General features: G+C 48.6%; 1 protein-coding gene across 2 annotated transcripts in view; it reads right to left on the bottom strand.

Annotated features, from left to right (window-relative positions):
* LOC134932299 (very-long-chain 3-oxoacyl-CoA reductase-like) overlaps window positions 1-17,443 on the bottom strand; it is a 163,940-nt gene that overhangs the window by 13,293 nt on the left and 133,204 nt on the right. The window contains exons 6-8 of one of the 2 annotated variants that reach the window (XM_063926606.1): window positions 13,620-13,664; window positions 8,932-8,966; window positions 7,985-8,066 (exon numbers count right to left, since the gene is read on the bottom strand). In XM_063926606.1, coding sequence (XP_063782676.1) covers window positions 7,985-8,066; window positions 8,932-8,966; window positions 13,620-13,664 — 162 coding nt within the window. The remainder of the gene's footprint in view (window positions 1-7,984; window positions 8,067-8,931; window positions 8,967-13,619; window positions 13,665-17,443) is intronic. The other variant, XM_063926607.1, reaches the window with a different exon arrangement.

Below are 17,443 nucleotides of genomic sequence, written 5' to 3'. Positions count from 1 at the left end.
TCAATCATGCCGTGCAGCTGCATGCTGCACGGCCAAGCTACCAATTAACTGATTTATTTAGACCCAGCAACGGGGAACGCGGTCCGACAGTGGCGTCCCCGTTGCTAGGGTCAGAGCGGCTCTGTGCGCCCGGCGTCTAGCGTTGCTAGGGAGCCGGCGGCTGTCTGCCTGCGGCTTCCCTAGTTGCTAGGCACCGGGCCGCACTGACGGGCGGACCCTCGGCGCCTAACACATACACACTTGACGATATAATGAACGACGTCGTTCATGAGGGCTGAAATGAACGACATCGTTCATTTTATCGTCATGTGTGTATGGGCCTTAAGTCTTGTGTGGGCCGCAAGAAAAATAAATAAAAGTCTTATATGTCTTGTATATCAGTGTGAGCTGACAGCGGTGTTATTCCCCCTCATGTATCCGGGCATCGGGTTACCGACAACTATTCACCCTCTTGGGGTGTCGACAACACCCCTGGAGGGAGAATAAATAGCGTGGAGCATCTAGCGCACCACCGTGCCGGCAGCAAGCCCGCAAGGGATCTCTTTTGCACTCACACCGCTGCCGGCATTCCAGCGGTCAGGATCCCGGCGCCCAGCATCACGACAGCCGGCCAGTTGTAGTACACCCCACTGTACAAACCCCTCTCCCCTTTAATATCTAATAATAATAATAATACCACTTATCAGTGTGAGCTGACCGCTGTGTTATTCCCCCTCATATATCGCTGTGCGGTCCCCTCTCCCCTATATAATAATAGGTATCCAGTCTCTAGGTGTCCACACTTAGGTCAACAGTCATTAGGTCGACCACTATTGGTCGACATGCATTAGGTCAACGTGGTTTCTAGGTCGACATGGTCACTAGGTCGACATGACAAGGTTGATGTGAGTTTTTCACAATTTTTTCCATTTTATTTGTATTTTTCATACTTTACGATCCACGTGGACTACATTTGTGAACGGTAACCTGTGCCGAGCACAGCGGTAGCAGAGCGAGGTACCTTTCCCGACGCCATGCGAGTGGATACAGTGCACTAATTGGGGGTCACGAAGAAAGCGACACCAAAAAAATTAAAAAAATCTCATGTCATGTCGACCTTGCTCACGTCGACATGCTTGTGTCGACCTATTTTGGGTGTCGACTTAGTCACTGTCGGCCGATAATGGTTGACCCAGACACTGTCGACCAAAGTGTGGTCGAGCCTATGAACCACACCCATAATAATAATACCATATATTAGTGTGTACTGGGAGCCGTGATATTCCTCTTATCACTGTGCACATGGGTGAATTGGGATGAAAACCAGACCGGGAAAATTATTGGAAGCAGCCCTAATGGAGGCGAGGTGTGTTGAGGGAGTGGGGCTTGTTGAGGGGAGTGTGGAGCCCAGTGGTGCAAGTAGAAAAAATGTCTTATAGGTACTGCCACATGGGGCGTGGCCAATGAAAATGGGGGCGTGATACACGTATGGGGGGCCAGCTACACTTATGAAACCAATAGTGCCAGATACACATATGCCCCCACAGTGCCAGATACGCCTTCACTGTGCCAGATATGCTCCTACAGTTCCAGATGCACAAATGCTCCACGGTGCTAGATACACAAATGCCCCCAGTAGTGCCAGATATGCCCCCACAGTGTCAGATACACATGCTCCCAGAGTGCCAGATATGCCCCCTGAGTGTCACATATACATGTCCCCACAGTGCCAGATATGCATGCCCCCACAGTGCCAGATATGCATGCCCCCACAGTGCCAGATATGCATGCCCGCACAGTGCCAGATATGCATGCCCGCACAGTGCCAGATATGCATGCCCGCACAGTGCCAGATACACATGCCCCCACAGTGCCAGATATGCCCCAGCAGTGCAACTTCCTCACGAACCGTCTCAGTACACGCAGCCGCAGAACGGGACTCGGGCAGGCAGGAGAAGAGACCGCATGCTGCGCTCTCCTCTCTCTAGCACCCGGTGTCTGCAAGGTGGCGGCCCGGCGGTACAGCGTACCTGCTGGGATTTTCTTACAGATACGCCGTACCGCCATACTTGCAGCACTGGTGGGGCCTGAGTCGGACGCAATTATGTTCTACCTTGCATCTTTTGCCGCAGTTACTTCCGTTACAACTTTATGCTAATGCTGCTACACAGCCCTTCCCTGGTGTACATGCGTGTGTCTGAATGTACAAGGACTGAGACGCCCACTGTCAGTATCTACAGAAGCTGCAATCATGCTGTGTGTGTCTTTAGACCCCACTACCGGTCACACCATTGCATACGTCCCAAAATTCTTGTCTATCAATGAGAGCAAAGCTGCGCACTCTCCCAAAAAGGGGGCGTGACTTCGCAGGATGACCCGCATTCGCGAGCCATGCCACCGTTTTCGTCACTGAGGGGGCATGCCCAGCTGCCGGCATGCCCCCTCTCCAACTGTCTCGACTGAAGAGACGCTGTGCGCATGCACGCAGCGTCTATTCACCGCTGCTCTGCTTAGCAGAGCAGCGAGTGCAGGAGCCTCCCAACTGCCCCCTTCACCCTCACCGCGGGAAACTGTGGCCTGCGGCTGGGACAGCGGGACAGTCCCAAACAAACGGGACTGTCCGGCGAAAATCAGGACAGTTGGGAGGTATGCCATTGAAACGTGCATCAGCCCATTGTTGATGTATGTTATGCGTCATTCCTGTATTGCAGCACTTTTTCAATAAAAACTTTCACCAGCCCTATGCTAGGTGCAGATCATGAGTCTAAATATGGCCTCCAATGTCAGCGATTCAACATCTCTCTACTCACCCACTATAAGCAATATGCCTATGTCATGCCAATAACACACCCATATTATGTTACATGCGCATCTGATAAGCCAACACCCTGTAACTGCTCAGGTACACTAAACACATTTCTAATACACTTCTTTGTGCATGCAACTGAATCTGTACTATAGCTCAGTACAAACACCCTTGAGACACATGCGCATTTCAACTCAATCTCATGCACAGATAAAAATCATTCAACAACATTTTTTTATTAACAAGTTATCCCCCAATTGTTTCTGCCAACGGGCGCACTAACGTTATTACTGCTCTCAACCCCTGAGGTGGCGAACAGAAATGTGTGAAAAGTGACCCATTTGGGCGCGCATATGGGAATTTTCGCGTCGTGTCCAATACTTTGGTTGCGTTTAGCCGCTTTACATGGCTAAACACAGGCAGTTTAGGTGTAATAAGCGCAATAAAAACAAACAATTGGGTATGACGCCCATGTCTTTAGGTGGGAGATTGGGCGCAAGACAACTGGTTTCTGCCCTTTGTGCCTCACAGGAAAATAAACAGAATGGCCCCAGACAGGGGAAAAAACAAACACAATAGCCCCCAATAGCAAAAAAATACCCAAACACAATGGCGCCTATAAAAAAACCAAACACATTGGCCCGACAGGAAAAAAAATAAACATTGCCTTCAACAGAAAGAATAAAACACATTAATACATTTACCCCATCCATCCCTGCATACACACCCAGCACCCATTACTACATTCACACCCAGTGCCCATTACTACATACATACCCAGCGCCCTTCACTGCATTCACACCAAGCACCCATTACTACATACATACCGAGCACCCATTACTACATACATACCCAGCGCCCTTTACTGCATACACACCCAGCACCCATTACTGTATACACACCCAGCACCTATCACTGCATACGCACCCAGCACCCATCACTGCAATCACACCCAGCCCCTATTACTGCATACACACCCAGCACATCACTACAATCACACCCAATGCCCATCACTGCATATGCACTCAGTGCCCAACACTACATACGCACCCGGCACCCATAACGGCATATGCACCCAGCATCCATCACTGCATACGCACCCAGCACCCATCACTGCATACGCACCCAGCACCCATCACTGCAATCACACCCAGCTCCCAACACTATATACGCACCCAGTGCCCAACACTGCATACTCACCAAGCCCCAAACACTGCATACTCACCCAGCGCCGATCACTGCATATGCACCCAGCACTGCAATCACACCCAGCACCCATCACTGCAATCTCACCCAGCACCCGTCACTGCAATCACACCCAGAACCTATCACTGCATACGCACCCAGCACTACATATGCACACAGCGCCCATCACTGCAATCGCACCCAGCAACCATCACTACATAAGCACCCAGTGCCCATCACTGCAATCACACACAGCACCCATCACTACATAATAAATAAAGAATGGGTCAGTAGTTAATACTGTCCCGCTCCCCACCACACTCCATTAGTGGAACAGTGGGCCTAATTCAGGTTGGATCACAAAACGCGATCCAGCCGCACAAAATTGCTAAAAAGATGTGGGTCCATTCCCCCGCATTTTCTGTGGGGGTCTGCAGAAAATGCGATTGCCTCTGTCCGTCAATAAGGCAGAGGCATTCGCGGGGCGGGCGGGGGGCAGCAACGCTCCATTTACTAGGCGGAGATGGAGCATTGTGGGGGCGGAGAAGGCATTTAGGAAATGGGGGCTAAGCTGCGCCACAGGAGGAAACCTTAATTTCTGCCATCAAGCATAAATTGCTATGCGATTGCAATTTCTGCTTGATTAAGTGGGCAATGTGGCGGTCAGCATGCTGGGTGGCATTGCCCTGCGATGGGCAGCCCCCAGCATGCTAACAAAATGATTGCAATCCCTACTGAATTAGGCCCAGTATCACTAACACATGAACACAGCTCACATAAGGCTGTGACGCACTTACTATAAGTTTAAAAGCATCGCCGTGGCTGCCCCTGCTTTTCTCGGCATGAGTGAGAAGGATGCTGGAGTCAGAGCCGTGAGCCATCACTCGCAAGCTCTGCAAAGGCCCATGGGAGGAGGTGCTGCAGCTGGACATGAGCAGCAGCCCTCCCGTGGTCATTTTGCTTCTGGACACTGTGCCCATTTGCGCATGCGCTCAAGGTCCAGCTGGCTGCTGCGATCGCTGCGGCTATAACCGTGCCCGGCCAGCAGTGTGAGCCACACGGGCGGCCCGGATAGTGAGATCACGGACCGGCCGACCGTGTACCATCCCACCGTCCCAGCACACCAGTCCTCTGCTGACTGTGCAGTTCCCTCTCCCCAATATAATAATAATACTACATAGCAGTGTGAGAAGACAGCTGTGTTATTCCACCTCATATATCACTGTACAGATCACTCTCCTCTTACTTTAATTAATATATATATAGCAATAGCTGTAAAGATCTCTGCTGGTGAGTCTCCCAGTCACAGTCTTCAGCATCCGCATGGGCACTCTTTCCTCTCAGGGCAGCTTCCCTCCTCCCTCCTCACAGGAGACATGTGATGTAACATCACCTTTGAAGGCAGGGTGGGCCGGTGGCTAAACCTGCCCAGAACCCAGCCTCCTCTCCTCCTGCAGCAGCCATGACTGGCTGCAGTGGGTGGTGCTGGTAGTGGTAAGCCCGCCGAGAACCCAGCCTCCTAACCTCCTGCAGTAGCCATGACTGGCTGAGGTGGGCGGTGCAGACAAGTGGGGCAGATGGGGTCGAGGATGCAGTATGGGTGGATGGAGGCGGACTCGGTAAACTCGTTCCAGCCCAAGTTAACCTGCCGCACAAGGAACCCTGCTAGCGGGCCGCATAATGACCCCTGCCCGCAGGCCGCAAAATGAGGAGTTTGACACCACTGTGCTAGTGCTTCAATACCATGCAATCTTCAAAAAGAAGATTCACTGTAACAGATATATCTTCTGTTCTAACACAGTTTTCAACCAGGGCCGGCTCCAGGCCTACTAGCACCCTGAGCGAGAAAATGTAAAAGCGCCCCCCCCCCCCCCCCCTATGTGCGCGCCGAAGGCGCGTGTGCTCCCGGAAAAGTGGGTGTGGCCTCTGGAAAAGTGGGCGTGGCCTCGCAACTTCATTTCATCAAACTATAAACATATTTTCACACAATTAGCAGCCTTACACATAGCCACAGTAGTGTTCCTTACACACAATGTCTCCAGTATAGTGCCAGATACACATAATGTGCAGTGCCAGATAGACATGACATGCCCCCCAGCAGTGCCAGCTACACATGACATGCCCCGCAGCAGTGCCAGCTACACATGACATGCCCCGCAGCAGTGCCAGCTACACATGACATGCCCCCCAGCAGTGCCAGCTACACATGATAGTGTTCACTTTTTAGGGCATGGTGCTGATCACAGGGAGGGCACAATTTTAAGTTAGAAGGGGAAAATGATGTACATACTGCTTGTTGTTCCCACACCTATATGTCAAAGCATGGACAGTGTGCGCGCAGCAAAAATTAAGGGGAGTTACTTCGTGGGGAAGGTACGTGGCCACATAATAGTGGCAATTTGCATTACACCACACAGTAGTGCAGCTAATACACACTGCACCAGGTAGAACCTCCTATACACTTTGTGCCAGGCACAGCACTGAGACACATTGCACCAGGGAGAGCACTGAGACACATTGCCTAGCCACAGACGCCTAGCGGGAACACTACATGACATGCCCCCCAGCAGTGCCAGCTACACATGACATGCCCCCCAGCAGTGCCAGCTACACGTGACATGCCCCCCCAGCAGTGCCAGCTACACGCGACATGCTCCCCAGCAGTGCCAGCTACACGCGACATGCCCCCCCCCAGCAGTGCCAGCTACACGTGACATGCCCCCCCCCCCCCCCCGCAGTGCCAGCTACATAAATGGCCACACAGTGCCAGATATGCACCCACAGTTCAGATACATAAATGCCCCCAAAGTGCCAGATACATAAATGCCTCCACAGTGCAGATATGCCCCCCACAGTGCCAGATACATAAATGCCCCCACAGTGCCAGATACATAAGTGCCCACACAGTGCCAGATATAAAAATGCCCACACAGTGCCAGATATGTCCCCACAGTGCCATATATAAAAATGCCCCCACAGTGCCAGATATGCCCCCACAGGGCCAGATACATAAATGCCCCCAGTGCCAGATACATAAATGCCCACACATTGCCAGATGCATAAATGCCCCCAGTGCCAGATTCATAAGTGCCCACACAGTGCCAGATGCATTATTGCCCCCCACAGTGTCAGATACATTAATGCCCCCAGTGCCAGATATGCCCCCACAGTGCCAGATACATTAATGCCCCCAGTGCCAGATATGCCCCCACAGTGCCAGATAAATAAATGCCCCCCACAGTGCCAGATAACTAAATGCCCCCCACAGTGCCAGATAAATAAATGCCCCCCACAGTTCCAGATAAATAAATGCCCACAGTGCCAGATAAATAAGTGCCCCCACAGTGCAGATATACCCCCACAGTGCCAGATACATAAATACCCCCACAGTGCCGATATGCCCCCCTGTGCCAGATACAGAAATGCCCCCACAGTGCCAGATACATACATGCCCCCACAGTGCAGATACATAAATGCCCCCACAGCGCAGATATGCCCCCACAGTGACAGAAATGCCCCCACAGTGCCAGATACATTAATGCCCCCTCACAGTGCACAGATAAATGTCCCCCCCCCCCGCAGTGCCAGATAAATGAATGCCCCCCACAGTGCCAGATAAATGAATGCGCCCCACAGTCCCAGATAAATGCCCCCACAGTGCCAGATAAATGCCCCCCACAGTGCCACATATGCCCCCAGTACCTGCTGTGATGAGGGAGGGGGAGTGCTGCTGGGAGTGCTGCTGTGCGCGCCCGCTGTCTGTGCTGTCTGCGCGCGCTGTGCGGCGCCGGTGTCTGACATCAGACGCCGGCGCCGCATAGCGCACACAGCGGTGGCGCACACAGCAGGGACAGCAGGGGAGACCAGCGCACGGCGCCCATTAAGGGTGGCGCCCTGCGCGGCCGCTCGAGTCGAACATGCCTCGAGCCGGCCCTGTTTCTAACTACACGTGAACATTGTAAAAATGTCTAAATTAATTTGTTGCTCTTTAGAAAAGATTAATTGTAAAGGTACCTTGGTAGCGCTATATATAATTCCCTTTGGAAGAGGACGATTTCCAGCTTCTGAGGAAAGATTAATAATTAGGCCTTTCTTCCTGAGGGAAAAAAATAGTATAAAAAATAAGGTAAATCTTCGAAAGCACTCAAAATGATTGTTATCTAGCCTAAATAATACCCCTTACACACCGCAGCTATAACCCGGTAAATTGCCAATTTTTAAGCCTTCTAAAACGGTTCTAGCTGCGGTGTGGAAGGGCCACTTTGAATTTACTGGTTACAGAATACCGGTATTTTAAAACGGTTAAAAAGCAGGGTTAAAAAGCAGGGTCCTACACGGTTCAGACACGTTTCATTGTGCAATGTGAAAGGCTCAGAAACGGTATTTCCAAACCACAGAAGGTGATAGGCTGTCTCCATGTGTGATGTCACCAGGCAGAAGCAGGAAATAAACTGGAGGAAACACATGAGAGTGAAGAAGCATTTTATTATACAGAATTCAGTTTAAAATGGCAAATTGGAGTGATGAGGAGGTTAGAGAGCTGCTTAGGATGAGAGGGGATGAAGAAATTGCTAGACAAATCACTGGGACAGTGAAGGATGCAGTAATCTACAAAAACATGGTAAAGATGCTTGAAGCTCCTGGGTTCCATCGTACGACTAGCCAAATTATGAATAATGAATTCATAATTATTAATAATGTGTGGGCCAGAAAAGTCCATTTAAAATGACAACCACTGTTTTCTATGGGAGAAACGGGTTCAGTGTGCAAGGTACCAAAACGGAAATTAAACGGTAATATACCAGTTACAACATGCAATGTGAAGGGGGTTTAACTGCTCAGACCTGTTTTAAGAACCATTAAAGAACTGTTTCAAAAGCAGGGTTTACGATGTGAAAGCAGAATGTGAATCTGTTATTTACAACTCTACCTGCTTAGCATAGCCACCATAAAAGTTTTACCTTTGCACCATTTGAGGAAGAATAATCCGTGTCATCTGAAAAAGTAACAAAACAATAAAAAAGTTTCTGTTAAAAACACTGCACGTGACTCATGAAACAAACTGACAGACTTTGTAATGTATCCTAAAAAAAGGAAGGACTAATTTTGAGCAATACCCATATTTACAGTATGTGACTGACAATAGTTCCTCAAACACATATCTATCTTGGGGTGTAGTATGGTATGCCGGCTGTCGGGGTCCCGGCGCACAGCATACTGGCGCCAGAATCCCGACTGCCGGCATACCGACAGCTGGGCGAGCGCAGATGAGCCCCTTGCGTGCTCGTGCTATGCGTGCCACACTATCTATTCTCCCTCCACTCTCTATTCTCCCTCTTGTGGGTGACCCCAATTAACTTGCGGTTAACTGCAGACCGCAAAGTTCCAACCATTGGTTATAATGGAGCGCCGCTGCGCTACATTGTAACCAGTGCGCTCCTCCTGATTGACAGGGCAGGAGCGCATCAGGAGAGTGCCATGACGGGGGTCCCGTCAGTCGGGGAAAGGGTTCCATGTGTAAACATGGGACCCCTTTCAGTTCATGGTTCGGGTATTTCGTTTTTTTATTTTAACAAGTACGTGGATTACAAGGAGAAAGAAGAGGACCAATCTACACAGGATTCTTTGTAAGTATATATTTTATTTACAGGTACCCCATGGATTCTACTGGAGAAGAGGACCAAGGTAAGTATGTATGTATGTAAGTGTGCATGTATGTACATTAAAGTTGTACTTTCACGGTGTCTGTGTTTTGTTTTTATTTGGGTATTTTTTTGTAGTAGAACTGCAGGTACCAGTGGGCCCGTTTCCCCCCTGCATGCTGGTACTTGTGGTTCTCCAAGTACCAGCTTGCGGGGGAGGCTTGCTGGGACTTGTAGTTCTGCTACAAAAAAAATATATTCTTTTTTTACACAAAAGGCTATCAGCCTCCCATCCACTGCCCACGGATGGGGGGGGACAGCCTCGGGCTTCACCCTTGGGTGGCTGGAGGGGGGACCCTTTGATTTAAGGGGTCCATACTCCTCCAGGGTACCCAAGCCAGGGGTGACTATTTGGGGATTTAATGTCAGGGCCGCAGGGACCAATATAAAAGTGTCCCCCGGCTGTGGCATTATCTCTCTAACTAGTGGAGCACGGTGCTGGTGTTAAAAATACGGGGGACCCCTATGTTTTTTGACCCCCGTATTTTTTGCACCAGGACCAGGCGCAGAGCCCGCTGCTGGTTGTTTAAATATGGGGGGACCCCAGTAATTTTTTCTGCTGTATTTTTACAACCAGGACCGGCTCAAAGAGCCAGAGGCTGGATATGCTTAGGAGAGGGGGGGGAGGGAGGGGGGGGGGGGGGTCCCAAGCAAAAAACTTTGGGGATTTTTAACTCTTTCTTCACTTCTCATAATATACACAACGAAGTCCTTCACGGATCTCACAGATCCGGCTGGGATTCATTGTGTTTTGTCAGGCAGTGTTTTACTAATCACTCCCGTAAAACACTGCCTGACATTACGAATGACATCGACATCGGAAAATACAAAAATGCAGAATACGACAGCATAGTAAATGGCACATAAAAAAAATAAAAAGTTGCAAATTCACACTCCCACCAAATTCCGACAATTACGAATCTTAGTAAATATACCCCATAGTATCTGGGTTAAGTGACCCCACGCGGTAAGCCCCATTGGGTGCATTTAAAACTGATTTTTCTACGCCGCTCCTGAGGCTGTAATTGAATAGCTCAAGGCAAAGCTTTAGCCGTAGAACTGAGTGTTCCCCATGGTATACTAAAATAAATTTAAAGCATGTATACAATATACTTTTAACTACTGTATAGTCATTCATTCTGGGTCTGATTCTGATTTGGGATTAAGAGCAAATAGCTGTGCACTTGGACAAATCATGTTGCAATGCAAGGAGTACAAATACATGTATTATTATTTTTGCATGCAGGGTAAATACTGGCTGCTTTTGCATGTAGCCTACAAATGCACCTCTAATTCTCTCTGCACATGTCAGATCTGCCCCCCCCCCCCCCTGCAGTGCTTCATGGTTATAACAAGGTGCAAAGTTACTTAGGAGACATGCAGGCAACTTCGGGGGGCGGGACCAGGCTAACACATCATTAAGCCCCCATAGCAGCAAAATGCTGCAATTTGTGCCTGGGACAGCAGGGAAGGGGCAGGGCTAAATTATGCAATTTAGTTTCATTTAGAGTAGACCCTCCACCACAAAAAGGAGCCGTCACTCCCAGTGGTCTCTCCACAACCTGCTCACTTCACTGTGGAAACGGGCTGGGTATGGAAGATCTGGCCACTGTTGTGGAGGGGCAGCAGGGGACTACCCAGGGGCATAGCCAGTACTTTGTGGGCCCCATAGCAACATTTTGGAGAGGCCCTTTCCCAATACTTCTACAGAGACACCTCTACACAGCAGTTGCTAATGTTATGCCCCATAGTAGTGTCCACGTTTATTTTATGCCCCATAGTAATGTTGTAGTTTATTTTATGAACCATAGTAGTGCCCTAGTATACATCATGTTACATTTTATAGCTACCAGTACATATTATGCAACACAGTGCCTCAAATTCATACTATGACATACAGTGTCTTCAGTTCATATTATGCCACATTACAGTGCCCCCAATTAATATTATGTATTCGGTATAGTGCCCTCCTGTTTATTTTATTCCACAATACAATGAGCATGTCCAGGGGCATAACAAGATATATTGTAAAAAGTAAAACCCAAGGCAAAAGTTTGTAAGTGCCTCTATGCACCACCTAATTGGGAATAATGTATATAACATGTCTCTTTGACAGAATAGATGGGCCCCTCTCAGCTCTGGGGCTCATAGCAGCTGCACTCCCTGCACCTATGGTAGCTATGCCCTTGGGACTACCCAAAAAATTGGGAGTTTACCGCAACTTCCAGGGCGGTAGGTAAATAATGCATTATTGTTATCACTTGAGCATAACTGTGCATATCTAATCTGCTATGCAAACTCACAAACAAATGTACTTGTAGCAAAGTCTGTGTCAGTAAAATAAGACAATGGTGGTCATTGATAAGTGCTGAGTCCCGTATCTACATACCAGTGACGTGCGTTGAGCTAAAAGGCTGAGGAGGCACTGGCTAGCACCAGAGCCTGATTTACACACAAAATTTGAGCCAAAGGGTACATCTGGGTATTATACACATGTGCAGCAGTAAAAACTCCTGGAAATTTGGTGAGATTTGATCAGAGACGTGTGGAAAAGATAGCCAGGTGAGGCACTGCCTCACCTGCCATAGACTTTTTACTCCAGAGTTTTGGCTATAAAACTGATTAGAATAATGCAAAGAAGATATTTCAAACATATTCTTTGTATTTTACATATACTTTATACAGTAAAATCTCTAGCATAAACGTTCATATGACAGGAAAGGCTCTGCCTCACCTGCCTCACCCCACTGCACGTCACTGCTACATACAGTATAGTACATATACAGTACTTCTGCAGGATAATCACTGCAAAATGAGCACACAAATTGTATTGTCCTTCTTCTAACATGCAGTTACGAGACCATTGACATTACTGTATATATCAGTGTTTGCATAAAGGAAATATTATTTACAATAGCCGATATACATACACACACACACACACACACACATATATATATATATATATATCATGTAGACTGTTGTATAACGGCTGCTCTATGTCTTTTGCTGTAGGAGACAGAGGGATTTAGGAAAATAATACATTATGTATAACTCATACCATAAAAGGGAATGTGTAATCTATTAATACAATACTCATTATGAGTATTGGTGGGTACACACTAGGCGATTTTGTAAACAATATCGATAATTTTTACCCTTCTGAGCAATATTGTTTACAATATCGCCCAGTGTGTATGCTGCCATGATGGCTGATGCACGCTCCCAGGTGTTGCGAGTATAGTACACGCAGCTCAATCTGACTATATTGTCAGATGCTGCAATGTCACATAGTGTGGATGCACTATGTCGGCGGCCCGGGAGGGGAAAAACTATGCAATATCGCTCATAGGGGGTCATTCAGACCTGATTGCTTGCTAGCAATTTTTTTGCAGCACTGCGATCAGATAGTTGCTGCCTACAGGGGAGTGTATTTTAGTTGTGCAAGTGTGCGAACGCATGTGCAGCCGGGCGGCACAAAAAATATTTGTGCAGTTTCTGAGTTGCCCAGAACTTACTCAGCCACTGCGATCACTTCAGCCTGTCCGGGGCCGGAAATTGATGTCAGACACCCGCCCTGCAAATGCTTGGACACGCCTCCGTTTTTCCAAACACTCCCAGAAAACGGTCAGTTGCCACCCACAAACGCCTTCTTCCTGTCAATCTCCTTGCAATCTGCTGTGCGAATGGATTCTTTGTTAAATCCATTGCACAGCAATGATTCGCTTTGTTCCTGTGCGATGTGTTCCCTTGCGGTGCATATGCATGCACAGTTCTGACCTGATCGCAGCGCAGCGAAAAAAGCTAGCGTGCGATCAGGTCTGAATGACCCCCATAGAGCATATTGCATAGTGTATTCCTCCAAAACACTGATGGAACATCTGCTCACGATATATTGTAAAAAATAAATAAATACAACACATAAATACAAATAGAAAAACATTTACCTGTATTACCGACTGTATATTGCAATTTATTATATTGTCCAGCAACTAATAAGGATAGAAAAAAATGTGATCAATGTATATTCTAGATGTCTTACTATTATGCTGTTATGAAATCAGAGTCATTAATAGTCAGTATCAAGATTAATGGATAATGTAATTGTTGACTAAAAAGTAAAACTGGCATTTTTATTTGATTATGAAAAAGCCCAAGAAAAGCACAAGAACAGAAGAGTGTTGGAGAGTATTGCTAAAAGAATAGCCACCATACACATCTGACAATCAGTCTGATTCAGAAGTGAATGGCTAATGACACTACCACTGCATCTTTGTATGCAGCAGCTGTACTAAATTATGTAGAGGTGTCACCTGTGCCTGCCCAGTGGTCACTGGGCAGGCACAGAGTCGGAACCGAGGCGGCAGGCAACAGGTGATCTGACCTCGGGCAGGTAAATACACACTACCCGTCTCCCTGGCGCACCCGCTGCACCAGCCCGCGCCCTTTCCCTCCCGCCCCATCACCCCCCCCCCCTGCTCATGGGCAGTAAAGTCATCCAGCCACCACCCTGTAGCCACCAGAGAAAGGCATGCGGCCAGTGCGGTCCATGCCTCGTCCAGTGGGTCATCAGAACAGCCGAGCACCAATGCTAGCGCAGCACAGGCACCACCGACAATGGCTGTCGCCCAGGCAAGCATGGCGCAAGGTCAGGATTGGTGAGTTGAATCAGGCATATAATGTGTAGAATGTTGGTGTTATGTTATTTCAGGCCATGCCTACAACAAACTTGCGGAAACACAAGAAAATTATGAGTTTGGGGTATCGAATATTGCTCTATGACGAGCACTGGTTGCTTACATTCCTGCAGGCACTACCTATATTTATGGTATGTGCGATTTTCATACCGTTCCAGCATTAGCCAAGTAATTACAGAAGGTGCTGTGCTGTCTTACAGGGCTTGTAGCCTGATACTGGCCGGATTAGTGACAGGGGAGCACCGGTTCTATTCCCCATGCAGCTCTCTTTCACCAGATACTCAGAGTAATTAAAAGGTGTAAATACAGAAAGAGTGTTAACAGCGATTCTTACTCTACCGCCACAGGCAGCAGCACATTATAGAAGGGGGACAACAGCAAGGAGTGCGTGCGCGTATGCTCCTGTATCACTCACTCAAGGGACCCGCAAGGTGGGGTGACGAGAGCGTTATTTTGAATATCGCAAGTGGAGGGCATAATGGTAATGCCAGCGAAGGGCAAGTTATAAGTAAGGTTCCTAGGGCATACACTGAGGGTAATGCGAGCGCGCAGGCGAGCCGTCGGGTTACTCGATTCAGAGGACAATGCGTCCTGACAAGAGTTGAAAGAACAGCAGCATTTGGCAAGGGTAGCTGTGTCAGGAAGAGTGCTGGACTATAGGCTGGACGCAGCATGATGGCGGGATGGTCAAAGGTGCCCGATGCAAGAATAATCCCTTTCCGAAATGCGGGTGTTCCGGTACCCAAATGGAGGCGTGGGTGCGGATCCCACTGCTGACATGTTGTGGGTTACGGTACGGTTGCGGGGAAGCATACCCTAACATGGTCTGAATTCGATGAGCTACAGCAGGTTCATCCAGGATCGGTTTGAAGCATTAAGGGCCCAATGGATGAAAATAAGGGTAGGGGCCTGCGTGTAGATCCGTGGCCAGCTGCCGGAGGGGGTGTGGACAGCCACTACAGGGGCTTGGTTAGCCATTAGAGAGAGCATAGTCCGGGACCAAGTCAAGAAGATATTTAGAAAACATGGCTAGTGCACCATTGATAATGTACCAGATCAATTACAGCAATGCATGGTAGGAAATACACTATAGTCTTGTACAGTATAATGTAACACATGTATAATGTATAATACAAGGACTCTGGAGTCTGGAACCTGATCCCTAGAAGAGTAGTTGGCCCCCACAGACAGTGTGGCCCACTGGGGGTTTCCCCTGTACCCCTACGGGCCAGTTCACCAGCTTCATCAATTCCATGCCCAGGGCGGTTGGTGGCCATGCATGGTGCATTATGACAATGCTTTTAGGAGAAACTGTGGTTTTAAAGGGTCAGCAGTACCATAATCTTGGTGCGTGAATAGCGGGCTGGGGTGTAAAAGTGCAGGCGAGAACACAAGACAAGAAGGTAGCGCGACTCAAAGGCCAGCACACCCAAGCAGGGTCAGGTTAGGGGTTATGCTTATTAACGGGGCACAGAGTACCCGAACACCCCCCTCCCCTCAGAGTTAAGTGCCCTACAAAGGAGGGTTATAAGCAGAGGGGTCATCAGGAAGGTTCCCCAGAGTGCCTGCGTCTGTAAAAGGCAATGAGGGCTTATGTGGCTCATTAGGTTATGTCTCTTATGTGGGGTGTGGGAAACCCAGGTGTGACTCCCATGATGGGAAGAATATATTTCAGCCTAGTTAGGCCAAGGGGGAGCCAGGAAAGGCCATCCAGGTGCCTCCAAGAGCTCCAAAGCCACGTTGTCGCAGAAAGGTGGATGGCAAAAGGGGTCTTTCCAGCACATGGAAAAGTGTGAGAGTGTTGATGCCGGATAGGCTTAGCTGTGAACAAGTGGGGAACTCACCCCCCCCCCATTACGGGGGGTTTGCAAATAAATACAACCAAGCGCATCAATAGTGAAGTATCGTCACGGACCCACTATTGTATGTGGTCCTATCACTAAGGATCTCCAATGTAGTGTTTACCGACAAAGGAAAAAAAGAATCCAAACATCGACTAAACCAGTGTGGAGGACTAGCGGTTGTGGTGCAGGGGTTGCTGCGGTCATTGTGGACCCACTGACTTATATGCTCTCATACTCACCCGCTTCTGGTAATTGCATTTTATTGGACTCCCCATGTGGACTAGAGATCAGCGGGTTCGGTTCCTCGGAATCCGAACCCGCCCGAACTTCACCCTTCTTTGCACGGGTCCGAGCAGACTCGGATCCTCCCGCCTTGCTCGGTTAACCCGAGCACGCCCGAATGTCATCATCCCGCTGTCGGATTCTCGCGAGACTCAGATTCTATATAAGGAGCCGCGCGTCGCCGCCATTTTCACACGTGCATTGAGATTGATAGGGAGAGGACGTGGCTGGCGTCCTCTCCGTTATAGTAGAACTTAGTTAGTTATAATTGTGGGGAGGATTGGGGACGGGGAGCAGCTGTTAGGGAGTGCAGGGTTTTGAGTTTAATTAATCCGTTGTTTCTCTGCCTGAAAAAAAACGCTCCACCATATCTGTGCTCACTCAGTGTGCTGCACTGCTGCATGATATATCTGTGCTGAGTGCACTGCTCACACTGCCTAATTGTGGGGACTGGGGAGCAGTTATACCTACCTCTGTGTCGACTCGTCACTCGTCGTCCATAAGTATAAGTAATACTATCCATCCATCTACATTATACCTGTGGTGTTTTTTTTTTCTTTCTTCATACTAGTTTAGCAGTCTGCTGACACTGTCCACCAGGTCCGTTATACAGTATATTATAATAAGAATTTACTTACCGATAATTCTATTTCTCGGAGTCCGTAGTGGATGCTGGGGTTCCTGAAAGGACCATGGGGAATAGCGGCTCCGCAGGAGACAGGGCACAAAAAAGTAAAGCTTTACTAGGTCAGGTGGTGTGCACTGGCTCCTCCCCCTATGACCCTCCTCCAGACTCCAGTTAGGTACTGTGCCCGGACGAGCATACACAATAAGGGAGGCATTTTGAATCCCGGGTAAGACTCATACCAGCCACACCAATCACACCGTACAACTTGTGATCTAAACCCAGTTAACAGTATGACAACAGAAAGGGCCTCTTAAAGATGG

Source organism: Pseudophryne corroboree, chromosome 6, assembly GCF_028390025.1.
Source record: "Pseudophryne corroboree isolate aPseCor3 chromosome 6, aPseCor3.hap2, whole genome shotgun sequence".
Classification (NCBI taxonomy): Eukaryota; Metazoa; Chordata; class Amphibia; order Anura; family Myobatrachidae; genus Pseudophryne; species Pseudophryne corroboree.
This window is presented reverse-complemented; position numbering and strand designations above follow the sequence as displayed.